General features: G+C 44.2%; 1 protein-coding gene across 1 annotated transcript in view; it reads right to left on the bottom strand.

The window, feature by feature from the left end:
* pola1 (polymerase (DNA directed), alpha 1) overlaps positions 1–14,295 on the bottom strand; it is a 113,107-nt gene that overhangs the window by 28,690 nt on the left and 70,122 nt on the right. The window contains exon 35 of the mRNA XM_042068202.1: positions 782–898. Within this exon, the coding sequence (XP_041924136.1) occupies positions 782–898 (117 nt within the window). The remainder of the gene's footprint in view (positions 1–781; positions 899–14,295) is intronic.

A 14,295-nucleotide genomic window follows, 5' to 3' on the forward strand; every position in this document is an offset into this window, starting at 1 on the left:
CACACACACACACACAAGTGCTGCACACAGGACATGGAGCAGCACACACACACACACCAGTGCTGCCAACAGGACATGGAGTAGTACACACACAAACACACACGTGTGCTGCCCACAGGACATGGAACAGTGCACACACACACACACACACACTAGTGCTGCCCACAGGACATGGAGTAGCACACACACACACACCAGTGCTGCCCACAGGACAGGGAGCAGCACACACACACCAGTGCTGCCCACAGGACAGGGAGCAGCACACACACACCAGTGCTGCCCACAGGACAGGGAGCTGAGGGGCATGGCAGCACCGCTTGTCTGTAGCACCTAATTAGCGGCCTTCTTAATTATCTTCTCATCTCCATTGGTTTCTGATTGTTCAGGATACCTCATAACATGGCTGTACCAGTTTGTATGTCTAATGAGAGATTACTCCGGCTTTTTACTACTTCTTGCCTTTTGAGTGGGAGCTTCAGTGAGCTTTAATGCACACAACAGCATGGCTGACAATGGCTGTCCGACAATCTGTGCTTTCTGATAGCCTTCTTCAACACCATCTTCCCTGTGACACCAGAGCCCTGTACATACCTCTGGCCTGAGTGTGTACTTGGAACACACACACACACACCCTGTACATACCTCTGGCCTGAGTGTGTACTTGGAACACACACACACACACACACACACACACACACCCCCGTACGTACCTCTGGCCTGAGTGTGTACTTGGAACACACACACACACACACACACACACACACACACACCCCGTACGTACCTCTGGCCTGAGTGTGTACTTGGAGCAGCTGGGGCACACTGGGCCGCTGCGGGAGAAGAAGATGGGCAGCCGACGCGAGCGATGGGGACAAGCCTGGTCCTCACAATGGAGCCAGCCCTGAGAGAGAGAGAGAGAGAGGGAGAGAGAGTAGGGGAGAGAGAGAGAAACAGAGAGAGAGAGAGAGAGAGAGAGGGAGAGAGAGTAGGGGAGAGAGAGAGACAGAGAGTAGGGGAGAGAGAGAGAGACAGAGAGAGAGGGAGAGAGAGAGAGAGAGAGAGAGAGAGAGAGAGAGAGAGAGAGAGAGAGAGAGAGAGAGAAAGGGAGAAAGAGAGAGAAAATAAAAGAAATTAGCAACAATGTTGGGGCAGCAGTGGCCCAGGAGGTAGAGGAGTTATTCAGCTACCAAAAGGTTGCTGGTTCCAGCCAAGCAAGCTCCTCATGACCCTGTGTGTGTGTGTGTGTGTGTGTGTGTGTGTGTGAGCGAGTCCTTGAGCAAGACACTGAACCCCACACTGCTCCCCCTGTGCCGGCTGGAGCCTAGCATGGCAGCCTCTGCCAAAGGGATGATGAGTGCGTATGGATGGATGGATGAGATGGTGAAGCGCTTAAAGAGCTTGTAGGAGTAGAAGAGCGTCATGTACAGCCCTCCACAATTATTAACACCCCTGGTGAAGTTGACAAGAACAGGTAGCAGTGTTTTGGTCATCTTTTGGTGATTAAAGTAATCTTACAATGAAAACACTCCAACCTTGAAGGGAAGCAAATTTATTCTGAGAAACAAAAATACCTCATAAAGAAATTAATATTTTTAACAAAAAGCAAAAAGACAAGTGCAATAATTATCAGCACCCCTGCAAGTAATACCTTATACAACAGCTCGTAATATTCTTCTATGACATCCCATAATGTTGTAGAATAATAGGCAAGGGAGTTGAGGCCGTTCCTTCCTCTTTACCAAATCTCTCCAGATGGTCCAGGTTGCTAGGTGCCTATGTGCGCACTCTCCTCCGTTTTCCTGTGGAGTTTAGAACGTGGCCCTGAGATGGCAATGGCAGGAGCTTGATTCTGTGTTCAGTAAACCGTTTCCGTTTCGATCTGGACGTGTGTTTTGATCTGGACGTGTGTTTTGATCTGGACGTGTGTTTTGATCTGGACATGTGTTTTGCTTCATTGACCTGCTGAATGATCCAATTACGACCCACTTTTACTGTCTTGGCAGAGATTGACAAATCTTCATGGAAAACCTGTCCTTAATGCGGTCCCAGGGCCTTTGGAATAAAAACAGCCCCACAATATCACTTCTTTTCAGTATAGTCATTGTTCTATGTGCACCAGTGACGTAAGTCACTGTAGCATTCAGTATTTACATTTGTAATGCAATGCCAGGAAAGGCATGGCATGCCCTCGAAATAATCTATTAGCACTGAGATCACTTTTGAAGATTTTTATGGAGAATTGGTGACCCCAAGATAATATTTTTTTTCTGTAACTCTCCCACAGTGACTTACAGATTTTTTTTGCCTCTCGTACCATCCAAGATAAACATGGGTCTTTGTCCAAGCAAGTGTCACATTTCCAGTTGATTAGAACATTTTAACAATTGGTTACTAGTTTTTATAGCCATTCCCTGACGTGCAAAGGTCAACACACTTTCCTTTTATTTAAATTTAGTGTATTCTCCTGTCTTGTCCTATGTTGAAAAATGACTAGGGTATTTGACCTCTGTATCACTTTATTTTTCAGAGCTTAGTGGAAAAGAAAGTCATGGACTATTGCTGAAAGTTCACCGACACTCTGATTAACTTAAAGAAGTTGAAAATAAATGGGAAATGCTTCTTTTACACTTTGTACATAAGATTTACTAGGGGTGCCAGTAATTGTGGCACGTGTTTTTGTTAAAAAATATTTCTTACTTTAAAAGATATTCCTTTTTCTTAGAATAAATTTACTTCCCTTCAAGGTTTGATTGTTTTTAGTGAACTTTACCAGGGGTGCCAATAATTCTGGAGGGCACTGTAAATGTTGTTTATTTCTGTGTGTGTGTGTGTGTGTGTGTGTGTGTGTGTGCTCAACTGTTAGGTGAATGATAGTATATCAAAATTTTAGAGTGGGTGTTTGACATCCATGAGCAATGACACTATGTTTGACTATTGGTGCATGAGTGACAACACAACCTTGTGTGTTTTGTGTGCATTTGTGTGGGTGAATATTTATTTACTGGGTCTGTTGTGTGCATTTGTCTTTGTGTGTGCATACCTACCTATATGCTGTGTATGTATGGTTGGGTATATGTGTGTGTGAGTGAGAGAGAGCGAGTGTGTGAGTGTGTGTGTTTGTGTGAGTGAGCATTAGGAAATGTGAGTGTATGGTTAGGTATGTGTGCATGTGTGTGTGTGTATGTGTGCGAGTGAGTGAGGGTGTGTGAGTGAGTGAGTGAAAGTGTATTTATGGTTAGGTAGGAGTGTATGTGTGTGTGAGTGAGTAAGTGTGTATGAGTGAGAGAGAGTGTTTGTCGGTGGGAGTGTATGTGTGTGAGAACGTATGTGTGCGTGTGTATATTAATGAGACAGTGGTCCAGTGTGTGTATGTGTTTGTGTGTGTGTGTGTGTGTGTGTGTGTGTGTGTGTGTGTGTGTGTGTGTGTGTGTGTGTGTGTGTGTGTGTGTGTGTGTGTGTGTGTATTAATAAGGCCCAGGACAGGTGCAGGCTCCTCCTTCTCTGCCCCTGACAGAGGCTGATGTGTCATTAGCAGGGTATTACCCACATTACTCCTGCCGTCTGCCTGTAATGACAGCCCACTGCGCGCACACACACACACACACACACACTCTACTAAAGGGGCAACGCAGCTTTATAAACCTTTATGCTCAGATACTCTCCCTAACACACACACACAGCTTAACACAAACACCCACATTACCCTTCTCCCACCTGCTACACACACACACACACACAGGGAGGGAGAAAGAGTGAGTGCAGAGAGAGGGAGAGAACAAAAAGAGATGAGCATGAGCTGACCACAGAATATATTACGAGTCTACACAGACAGATAGATATACACTCTGGAGAGTCATGGTCACTTTACATGCTCATATGCGTATTAATACAAGTCGTCACGCTGAGGTCCGCTAAAAACGTATCTGTTGTGATACCCACTGCCTATACGTCACTATTAGAGTGCACGGGAAGAGAAACAAGAGGATCAGGAGAAATATTTACATCACTCTTGACGTGGCAAGGCTGCTCCCACAAAGATCAAAGTTCCAGTCTGATGTGGTCAGCAAATGGACAGTGATTATTGAATTAAGCAATAGGCCCCGAGAGGCCGTAGGTTACACTGATTCTACAAAGACAGCTACTTTAACTTTTGTATCAATTTATGGTAGCGCAGTAATATAGAACGAAATGCGGTCAAGGTGTATGTTTATGCTGGATTTTACAACGACATCAAACGTGATTCAGCCGATCACAATCAAGGACCGGAATTATCAGTTTTAGAAGCACTACTAAAGAGCTACTAAAGCATTTAACACAGGGCCGGCTTCCTACCATTTCAGTCAGCCAACAAAAGCACTTAACTCTTACTCCACCTCCACACCAAGGCCTCCGCTCACTCATGCACGGTGTTAGGCAGGTAATGGCCCTGAAAACACCTGGGCAAAACTATTGTCACAGTGTCAACAGGCTTTTCCGAAAATATCATTCTTGAATTGAATCAGTGAATGGCGGCTACCTTCCCACGCGTGTTTACTAAAATGAGCCCTTGACTCTTTAGAGTCCGTGCACCACTAAAAACCATCAGCTGTTAACTAGAACAGCAACGAGCCTTTTTAAAACAGCATGATTGACATGGTTGCCATGTGGACTACAGATGCCATTTTGGTTCTTTTTTTAGCCAAATGAGGGCAAGTACAGACATTTAAACAAGTCACTTGGCTGAGAAATACCACTATAGGTTAGTGTCAGGTATTTTCAACAACATCTGACAACAACCATTATTATACTATAACACAATGCATTGCAACAGTATGCATTGGCACAGCGAAGAAAGTTCCTCTCAAATACGATGAAAAGCTCCAACATCAAAGTTCACTTGGACATTAAGGTGGTTCTCAGTCACCCGCACAATGACAAAGGATCCTTTTGATGGCTTCGTGGGCTTTTAAATAATATTTTTTACAACAGCCTTGTTTTAAATGTTTCACTCCCAAAATGTTGTTCAATTCATTTAATTGTAGGTTAGTGTTAACGTGATATTCAACATTCCTCAGTATATTGCAAGGTTTGAAAAGGAAGCCTAGTTTTTAAGACGTTAGTTTTAACAAAACTTCAACACTTTAGTAAGCTATCAAAGGTGCCTTAAGAGACATACAGAAATAGAGAGAGAGAGAGACATACAGAAATAGAGAGAGAGAGAGAGAGAGAGAGAGAGAGAGAGAGAGAGAGAGAAAGCAGACAGAAAAGTAGTGAAAAGAGAAAGTGTGAGAGAGAGAGAAAGCAGAAAAGTGCAACAGATGTTATTGGCATGGTTATATGAGATGTTATTGGCATGAGATGTTATTGGCATGGGTATACATGAGATGTTATTGGCATGGTTATATGAGATGTTATTGGCATGAGATGTTAGTGGCATGGGTATACATGAGATGTTATTGGCATGGTTATATGAGATGTTATTGGCATGAGATGTTAGTGGCATGGGTATACATGAGATGTTATTGGCATGGTTATATGAGATGTTATTGGCATGAGATGTTAGTGGCATGGGTATACATGAGATGTTATTGGCATGGGCATATGAGATGTTAGTGGCATGGGCATATGAGATGTTAGTGGCATGGGTATATGAGACGTTATTGGCATGACATGTTATTGGCATGGTTATATGAGATGTTAGTGGCATGGGTATACATGAGATGTTATTGGCATGGGCATATGAGATGTTAGTGGCATGGGCATATGAGACGTTATTGGCATGACATGTTATTGGCATGGTTATATGAGATGTTAGTGGCATGGGTATACATGAGATGTTATTGGCATGGGTATATGAGACGTTATTGGCATGAAATGTTATTGGCATGGGTATATGAGACATTATTGGCATGAGATGTTATTGGCATGGTTATATGAGATGTTATTGGCATGGTTATATGAGATGTTATTGGCATGGTTATATGAGATGTTATTGGCATGAGATGTTAGTGGCATGGGTATACATGAGATGTTATTGGCATGAGATGTTATTGGCATGTTTATATGAGATGTTATTGGCATGGTTATATGAGATGTTATTGGCATGAGATGTTATTGGCATGTTTATATGAGATGTTATTGGCATGGTTATATGAGATGTTATTGGCATGAGATGTTATTGGCATGGTTATATGAGATGTTATTGGCATGGTTATATGAGATGTTATTGGCATGGTTATATGAGATGTTATTGGCATGAGATGTTATTGGCATGGTTATATGAGATGTTATTGGCATGAGATGTTAGTGGCATGGGTATACATGAGATGTTATTGGCATGAGATGTTATTGGCATGTTTATATGAGATGTTATTGGCATGGTTATATGAGATGTTATTGGCATGAGATGTTATTGGCATGGTTATGAGATGTTATTGACATGGTTATATGAGATGTTATTGGCATGAGATGTTATTGGCATGGTTATATGAGATGTTATTGGCATGGTTATATGAGATGTTATTGGCATGGTTATATGAGATGTTATTGGCATGAGATGTTATTGGCATGGTTATATGAGATGTTATTGGCATGAGATGTTAGTGGCATGGGTATACATGAGATGTTATTGGCATGAGATGTTATTGGCATGTTTATATGAGATGTTATTGGCATGGTTATATGAGATGTTATTGGCATGAGATGTTATTGGCATGGTTATGAGATGTTATTGACATGGTTATATGAGATGTTATTGGCATGAGATGTTATTGGCATGGTTATATGAGATGTTATTGGCATGGTTATATGAGATGTTATTGGCATGGTTATATGAGATGTTATTGGCATGAGATGTTATTGGCATGGTTATATGAGATGTTATTGGCATGAGATGTTAGTGGCATGGGTATACATGAGATGTTATTGGCATGAGATGTTATTGGCATGTTTATATGAGATGTTATTGGCATGGTTATATGAGATGTTATTGGCATGAGATGTTATTGGCATGGTTATGAGATGTTATTGACATGGTTATATGAGATGTTATTGGCATGAGATGTTATTGGCATGGTTATATGAGATGTTATTGGCATGGTTATATGAGATGTTATTGGCATGAGATGTTATTGGCATGGTTATGAGATGTTATTGGCATGGTTATATGAGATGTTATTGGCATGGTTATATGAGATGTTATTGGCATGGTTATATGAGATGTTATTGGCATGAGATGTTATTGGCATGGTTATATGAGATGTTATTGGCATGGTTATATGAGATGTTATTGGCATGGTTATATGAGATGTTATTGGCATGAGATGTTATTGGCATGGTTATGAGATGTTATTGGCATGGTTATATGAGATGTTATTGGCATGGTTATATGAGATGTTATTGGCATGGTTATATGAGATGTTATTGGCATGGTTATATGAGATGTTATTGGCATGAGATGTTATTGGCATGGTTATATGAGATGTTATTGGCATGGTTATATGAGATGTTATTGGCATGAGATGTTATTGGCATGGTTATGAGATGTTATTGGCATGGTTATATGAGATGTTATTGGCATGGTTATATGAGATGTTATTGGCATGGTTATATGAGATGTTATTGGCATGGTTATATGAGATGTTATTGGCATGAGATGTTATTGGCATGGTTATATGAGATGTTATTGACATGGTTATATGAGATGTTATTGGCATGGTTATGAGATGTTATTGGCATGGTTATATGAGATGTTATTGGCATGGGTATTGATGGGAATTATTTTTATGACATTTTCTGGCCCCAGACTAGATGGAGGCTTAGCCCCATTTACAGTGAGAGTGTATTCTCTCCCTTTTCCTTTGATCTATTCAATGCAGATGTAGGTGTGAAATGCTCCCCACTGGCTGGGCACCATGTGCTCCTACCATCTGTCCACAAGCTCCTTTGTTCTGTCTTTGGTTAAGACAAAGACCTTAGGGTTAACTTTAACAGTACAAGGTACAATGGAGTCTCAGTACAAGGAGTACAATGATTTAAGTGTAAGAATGTTTAGAACATCCTGTATAACATTTCTACCTGAGGAGCCTGCCTAATATGTTAATAGCAAGTAGGTGTGTGTAGGTGTGTCTGGGTGTGGCTGACTAAACGGCGGGAAGAGAAAGCCAATCACAGGACGTTGTACCTATGACCACCACGTGAACCACACCCTTGCAAATTGAGCATAAAAGACCAGTCTCTTCTAACCTGACTCTCGCCAGATGAATTTCGTTCCGCTTAGCTCCGCCTAGCTTCACTCACATCCATCTGGGACCTCTTCCGTTGAGAGTGATTTCTGCACCAGATTTTATGGTACAGCCAATCAGGACGCAGGGCGGGAGTTTCATAGATGTGACATAGCGTAGAAGCGAATGTGAGACTGTTCTCAGCGTCACGGGTTGGCTTCGATGTGAGTGGTTGAAGTAGCACGTCAATAGATGACTGACAAGTGGCTTATTCAATCATATGCAAGCATTTTTTGATTAGGCCCAGCCTTCTGAAGCAACACTCCAATGGATTGGTCCCAGATGGATGAGTGAATTGTAGTCGATGCTTCCGAGCTGAAAGCTGTATTCTCCCTTGACGCGCGTTATTGTAAAGTAAAGCCTGAATCTTGGATATCTGGAATCCTGCCGAAGTCTGCTGTGTTTTTGTCAAGTAATTATATCCACCCACAATTACTTTCAGCATACATGAGATGAATGCTGCACAGACTACAACAGGAACAGATAAGGCCGACAGCAGAGAGAGAGAGAGACAGAGATGGAGGAGGCACACAGTATCCCTCCTACACACACAGACACACACACACAGTTGTGGATGGCTTAATTTGGTCCCATTTCCTGCAGTTTGATTAACTGTGGAGGGCCTCTTTGAAGCTTATCGTTGGTGTATTCCGTTCGTGTTAAAGCCAACAGCCTTCCAGTCTTATCTACCTGTCCAGCGTGGACAAACACACACACACACAGGTCCGCTATTGTCCTGACGCACAACCCTATCAGTATCAATAGGCCCTTTTAATTTCCTAATTAATCCCATGGGTGTCAGCCGGCGAGGGCTGCTGAGGATAATTATCTCCGAGACGGGAGCCATAATTGAATCTTGACATATGTGTGCTGTTTGATTTTCATTTTGTAGAGTGTGTGTGTGTGTGTGTGGCTAGAGAGAGAGAGAGAGAGAGAGAGAGAGAGACAGAGAGTGTGTGTGTGTGTGTGTACGCAAGTTATCACATCCCAGTGTTTGTCTCTCGGGCCCTCATTGTTACTGTGTGAGACCCAGACCTAAGACAACACAAATGTTCCCATGGGCTCAGGAAGCGAGTGAGAGAGGAGAGAGAGAAATAAGAGAGTCAGAGAGAGAGAGAAGAGAGAGAAGAGAGGAGAGAGAGAGAGAATGAGTGAGAAGAGAGAGAAGAGAGGAGAGAGAAGAGAGAGAAGAGAGAGGAGAGAGAGAAATAAGAGAGTCAGAGAGAGAGAGAAGAGAGAGAAGAGAGAGAAGAGAGAAGAGAGAGAATGAGTGAGTTTAAATGTTCCGCTATGGCAATGCAAAAAAAAAAAAGTCACAGCAATAAAGATAAAGATAAAGATGACTTGCATTGAACACTGTACAGATGGAGACACATGAAGAGGAACACAGTAGAGTGAAAACAATATGCCTGACCAGCACAGTGCGATCAGTAGGACTGGGGAGAGGAGAGGAGACAGACCGACAGAACAGCTGCTGCAGAAACAAACCTCCAAGTCATAAATGACCTGAGATTGCTCAGCTGAACTCCAGTGACAAGTTACTATGGGAAGATGGCTAAAAGAATTTACCCATGATGCCCTGCTTCTACTCGCCTGCACCTGCCCACTGACCCAGAACCCTGCACTCTGGAACGAGTGCACACACAGAGTGGTTCACAGTGCACACACACAGTGCACACTAGACCTCAACAGACTGCCCTGAAGAAACACTCTGCACCTCCACACTGCGCACACACACACACACACACACACCTAAAACCACTTTTACACTCATAACTAACACCTGACAAAACTGACCGTACAATCTACACAATCTACTATGCACAACCCAGAGCATCACACAGCATCATACCGTGAAGTATCTTAAAAAAATAGTAATAATACATATATATACACACACATATATATATATATATACATATATATATATATATATATATATATATATATACACACACATATACATATACATATACACACACATATACACACACACACACACACACACACACACACACACACACACACACACATATATATATACACATAGATATATATATATATATATATATACACATACATACAGTATAGACACAAACAGCCATTTTATTTCTTTATTCTATTCCGCTCTGTTTCAATACATCACAACAATTAAAGTGAAAATTTAAATCAAGCCAGCGCACACACACACAAGACTACTGATTTATCACACACTCTTCCAACGGTCTCCGTGTAACTGAGGAGGAAGAAAGAGGAAAAAGAGGGAGAAGAAAAGAAAACAGGGCGCAAGAGAGAGAGAAGAAAACAGGGCGCAAGAGAGAGAGAAGAAACCCTCTAATTGAAAGACTAAGCTGCGGCGGGGAGCGCCAGGATAAAGGGCCATAATTGCATAATTACACCAGTCGATACCTGACACAGTGAACACAGGCACTTCTGCACATGTCAAATGAGTTCCACATCATTTAACCAAACAGCAGGTTGAGCCCAGGACCGGGGATCAGAGCGAGGCACTGGAACACCCCGCTGCCCCTCCTCTCTATAGGCACTGGAACACCGCGCTGCCCCTCCTCTCTATAGGCACTGGAACATCGCGCTGCCCCTCCTCTCTATAGGCACTGGAACACCGCGCTGCCCCTCCTCTCTATAGGCACTGGAACATCGCGAGGCACTGGAACACCGCGCTGCCCCTCCTCTCTATAGGCACTGGAACATCGCGCTGCCCCTCCCCCTCTCACACTCCTCTCTATAGGTCTGCACCTACAGAGGCTATTCGGGGTCGACAATTCTTGAAGTTGCATTGCTGGTTCTATTGGTAGAGGCCCGGTATAGCTATGCTCTATGGCTACGCTAGGTGAACGCTATAGCTATGCTCTATGGCTACGCTAGGTGAACGCTATAGCTATGCTCTATGGCTACGCTAGATGAACGCTATAGCTATGCTCTATAGCTATGCTCTATGGCTACGCTAGGTGAACGCTATAGCTATGCTCTATGGCTACGCTAGATGAACGCTATAGCTATGCTCTATAGCTATGCTCTATGGCTACGCTAGGTGAACGCTATAGCTATGCTCTATGGCTATGCTCTATGGCTATGCTAGGAGAACGATTCCCCTATTACAAGTTTGTTTACCATCAAATTGGCTTTGCAGAGGTTATATTAAGGTAAAAATGTTGCATCCCCCCCACCCCCCCCCCCCCATCATCTTCCTAACCCCCCCACCCCACGATCTTCCAGCCCCCCCCCCCCCCCCCCCCAATAATCATCTTTTTCTCTCCTCACCTTTTTCTTCCATCACTCCTGTACCCTGTACTCTGTTCTCCTTTCCTCCTTTTCTCTTGTCCTCCACCATTCTCTCTTCTCTCCATCATATCCCTCGTTTTCTCTTGTCCTCCACCATTCTCTCTTCTCTCAATCATATCCCTCGTTTTCTCTTGTCCTCCACCATTCTCTCTTCTCTCAATCATATCCCTCCTTTTCTCTTGTCTTCTCTTTTCCATCCTCTCTCTTCTCTCCATCATACACCTCCTACAATTATCCAATCTCTTTTCAACATGCTCTTCTCTTCTCTCCCCACCTCAGCACTTTTCCTCTCTGTACAATATCTGCCAAATCAAGCCAAAGTTGTTCAGCTATCGGTAACAGTAACGAGGGGCACCATTAACCCCAGGCCTACTCACTGGAGAGCACATCAAGGATTTACAAGGAGTTTTTTTCCAAAATCTTTCACCATGAAGGAATGCAAAGATATCTTTCCCAGAATGCAAAGATATCTTTCCCAGAAATCCACCTGCCCTCTTTTTCTCTCCACTGGCCTCTCCATCACACACACACACACACGGTGGTGGCTGTGCCCTCAATCCAGCTGCTTTGCTTCTCTTCTGTAAGCGCCTCCAGTGGCTGGGCCTGGCTCGCTCGCTCCATTTCACACTCCCTCACACGCTTCAAACGGCAGCGATTACAGCAAGCCGGGGCGGGAAAAAAAAAATAATAAAAAAAAAGCCTCCAGACAACAGGCTCTGGTGGCTTTGTACTTCAGTAATCAACAGATGTACTTACAGGCCGACGGCCGCGGCTCTGGCGGGAGGCTGAATGGGGCAGAAACCACGACCACTTTGTACATCTTTGGCTTAATCAAGCCTTTTCTATTCAGCAATTTGACCTTTTGTTCAAAACAGGATTATCACCTCTTTCCCCCCCTCCTCCTCCTCCTCCTCCTCCTCCTTTCTCTCCTTCTTTTTCTTCTTCTCCCTTCTTATCCCTCTATTCCCCCAGCCAGTTACCAAGGGCGACCCGCGTGACGAACATAATTGCAATAATTTGTTAAACGCCATGGCAACCCACATTAGAATGGGGGTAAATACAAGGGGGGCCACACTACTCATTTGACTGAAGACGGCAGGGGAGGCAAGGGAACGGATGACAGGAGCGAGGAAGAGGAAGAGGAAGAGGAAGAGAGAGAGAGAAGGGGAGAGAGAGAGAGAGAGAGAGAGAGAGAGAGAGTGTGAGAAGGGGAGAGAGAGAGAGAGTGTGAGAAGGGGAGAGAGAGAGAGAGAAGGGAGAGAGTGTGAGAGAGAAAGACAGTGTGTGAGGAGGGGAGAGAGAGAGAGAGAAGGGAGGGAGTGTGTGAGAGAAAGACAGTGTTTGAGAGAGAGAGAGAGAGAGAGAGAGAGAGAGAGAGAGAGAGTGTGAGAGAGAGTGTGAGAGAAAGACAGTGTGTGAGAAAGGGAGAGAGAGAGAGAGAGAGAGAGAGAGAAAGAAAGAAAGAAAGAAAGAGGGAGAAGAAAGTGTGTATTTGCTTTTTCTCCTTATTGATAATGGGGTGGGGGTGGGGGTGGGGGTGGTGGAGGGGTGGGGGTGGAGGGGTGGGGGTGGGGGTGGTGGAGGGGTGGATGGTGGACACGGCTGTAATTTCTCTGGTGATTAATGCCTCACTGCTGCTGTTCGACAGGAAACTCCACAAACAAGACGCCGACTTCCAATCTGTAACCATGTAAGCCACTCACTCGCTCCCTTTCTCTCTCTCGCCCGCTCCCCCCCCCCCCCCCCCCCCCCCCCCTCTCACGCCGTCGCTCCGGCGGGCTTTCTCCCTCTATCTCCCCGAACAAACAGCTCTATTTGAGCTCTCCCCTCTGCTGAAAGGAATCCTTAATTACACAATATTACCCCTCTTCATTGCACTGCCAGAGGGAGGGGATCTGCTCAGGATAAGCCTGGTGTGTGTGTGTGTGTGTGTGTGTGTGTGGGGAGAAAGAGAGAGAGAGTGGGGGTGTTAGCATTCAAAGCCAGCAGCTGTTTCACTCGGTGTGACAATGGGAGCGAGAGATTCAGGGCTACTGAGGGAGGTGGCTACATTCACACCGCTAATTGATTTCTGCACAGCACGGTGGGAGAGTTGGCCACCCATCCACCCCACCCCACCCCCACCTCACCTCACTCTAACCTGCATACGGCCTGCGTTCCAGAACCTCACCGACACCACCCAACTATCCGAACATTCTTATTCAGACTCCTCTGGAACATTCTTATAGCAGAAAGACACAGAACCTCTGTATTATTAAACATCCTTTTTTACATACTTCAGTATCCACTGAATACTTTCAGTATACAGCATATTTACATTTTGCATTTACTTGATACTTTGACATTTAGTGATGAAAATTGATTTAGCATCTGAAAGTAGAGGTCTTCCTAACCTCTGCTCTATTGGGCACATCGTTCTCAACCAGCTGACCTGTGGTAGCACACTTAACACCCCCCCCCCCCCCCCGGGTGAGGAAACCGTTTAACACACTGACAGCCTGCCGGTCACCTTCCTGAAGGCAGAAATCAGATCCTATAATGTATAGTTCACTAACATGCACATGCTCCTTACATTAGGATGGGGGAGGGGGAGGCCAGAGCTGTTAGCTATCCGACCTGTCAAGTCTCTGGTGCAAAACACTATAACATTACACTATAACACAAACATTAGGGACCGACTGAGAGACTCGAGGTGTGGGCTGGAGGAAGGGGATTTTGAGGAAGGAAGCGTTTG

This window comes from Alosa sapidissima, chromosome 17 (genome assembly GCF_018492685.1).
Source record: "Alosa sapidissima isolate fAloSap1 chromosome 17, fAloSap1.pri, whole genome shotgun sequence".
Classification (NCBI taxonomy): Eukaryota; Metazoa; Chordata; class Actinopteri; order Clupeiformes; family Clupeidae; genus Alosa; species Alosa sapidissima.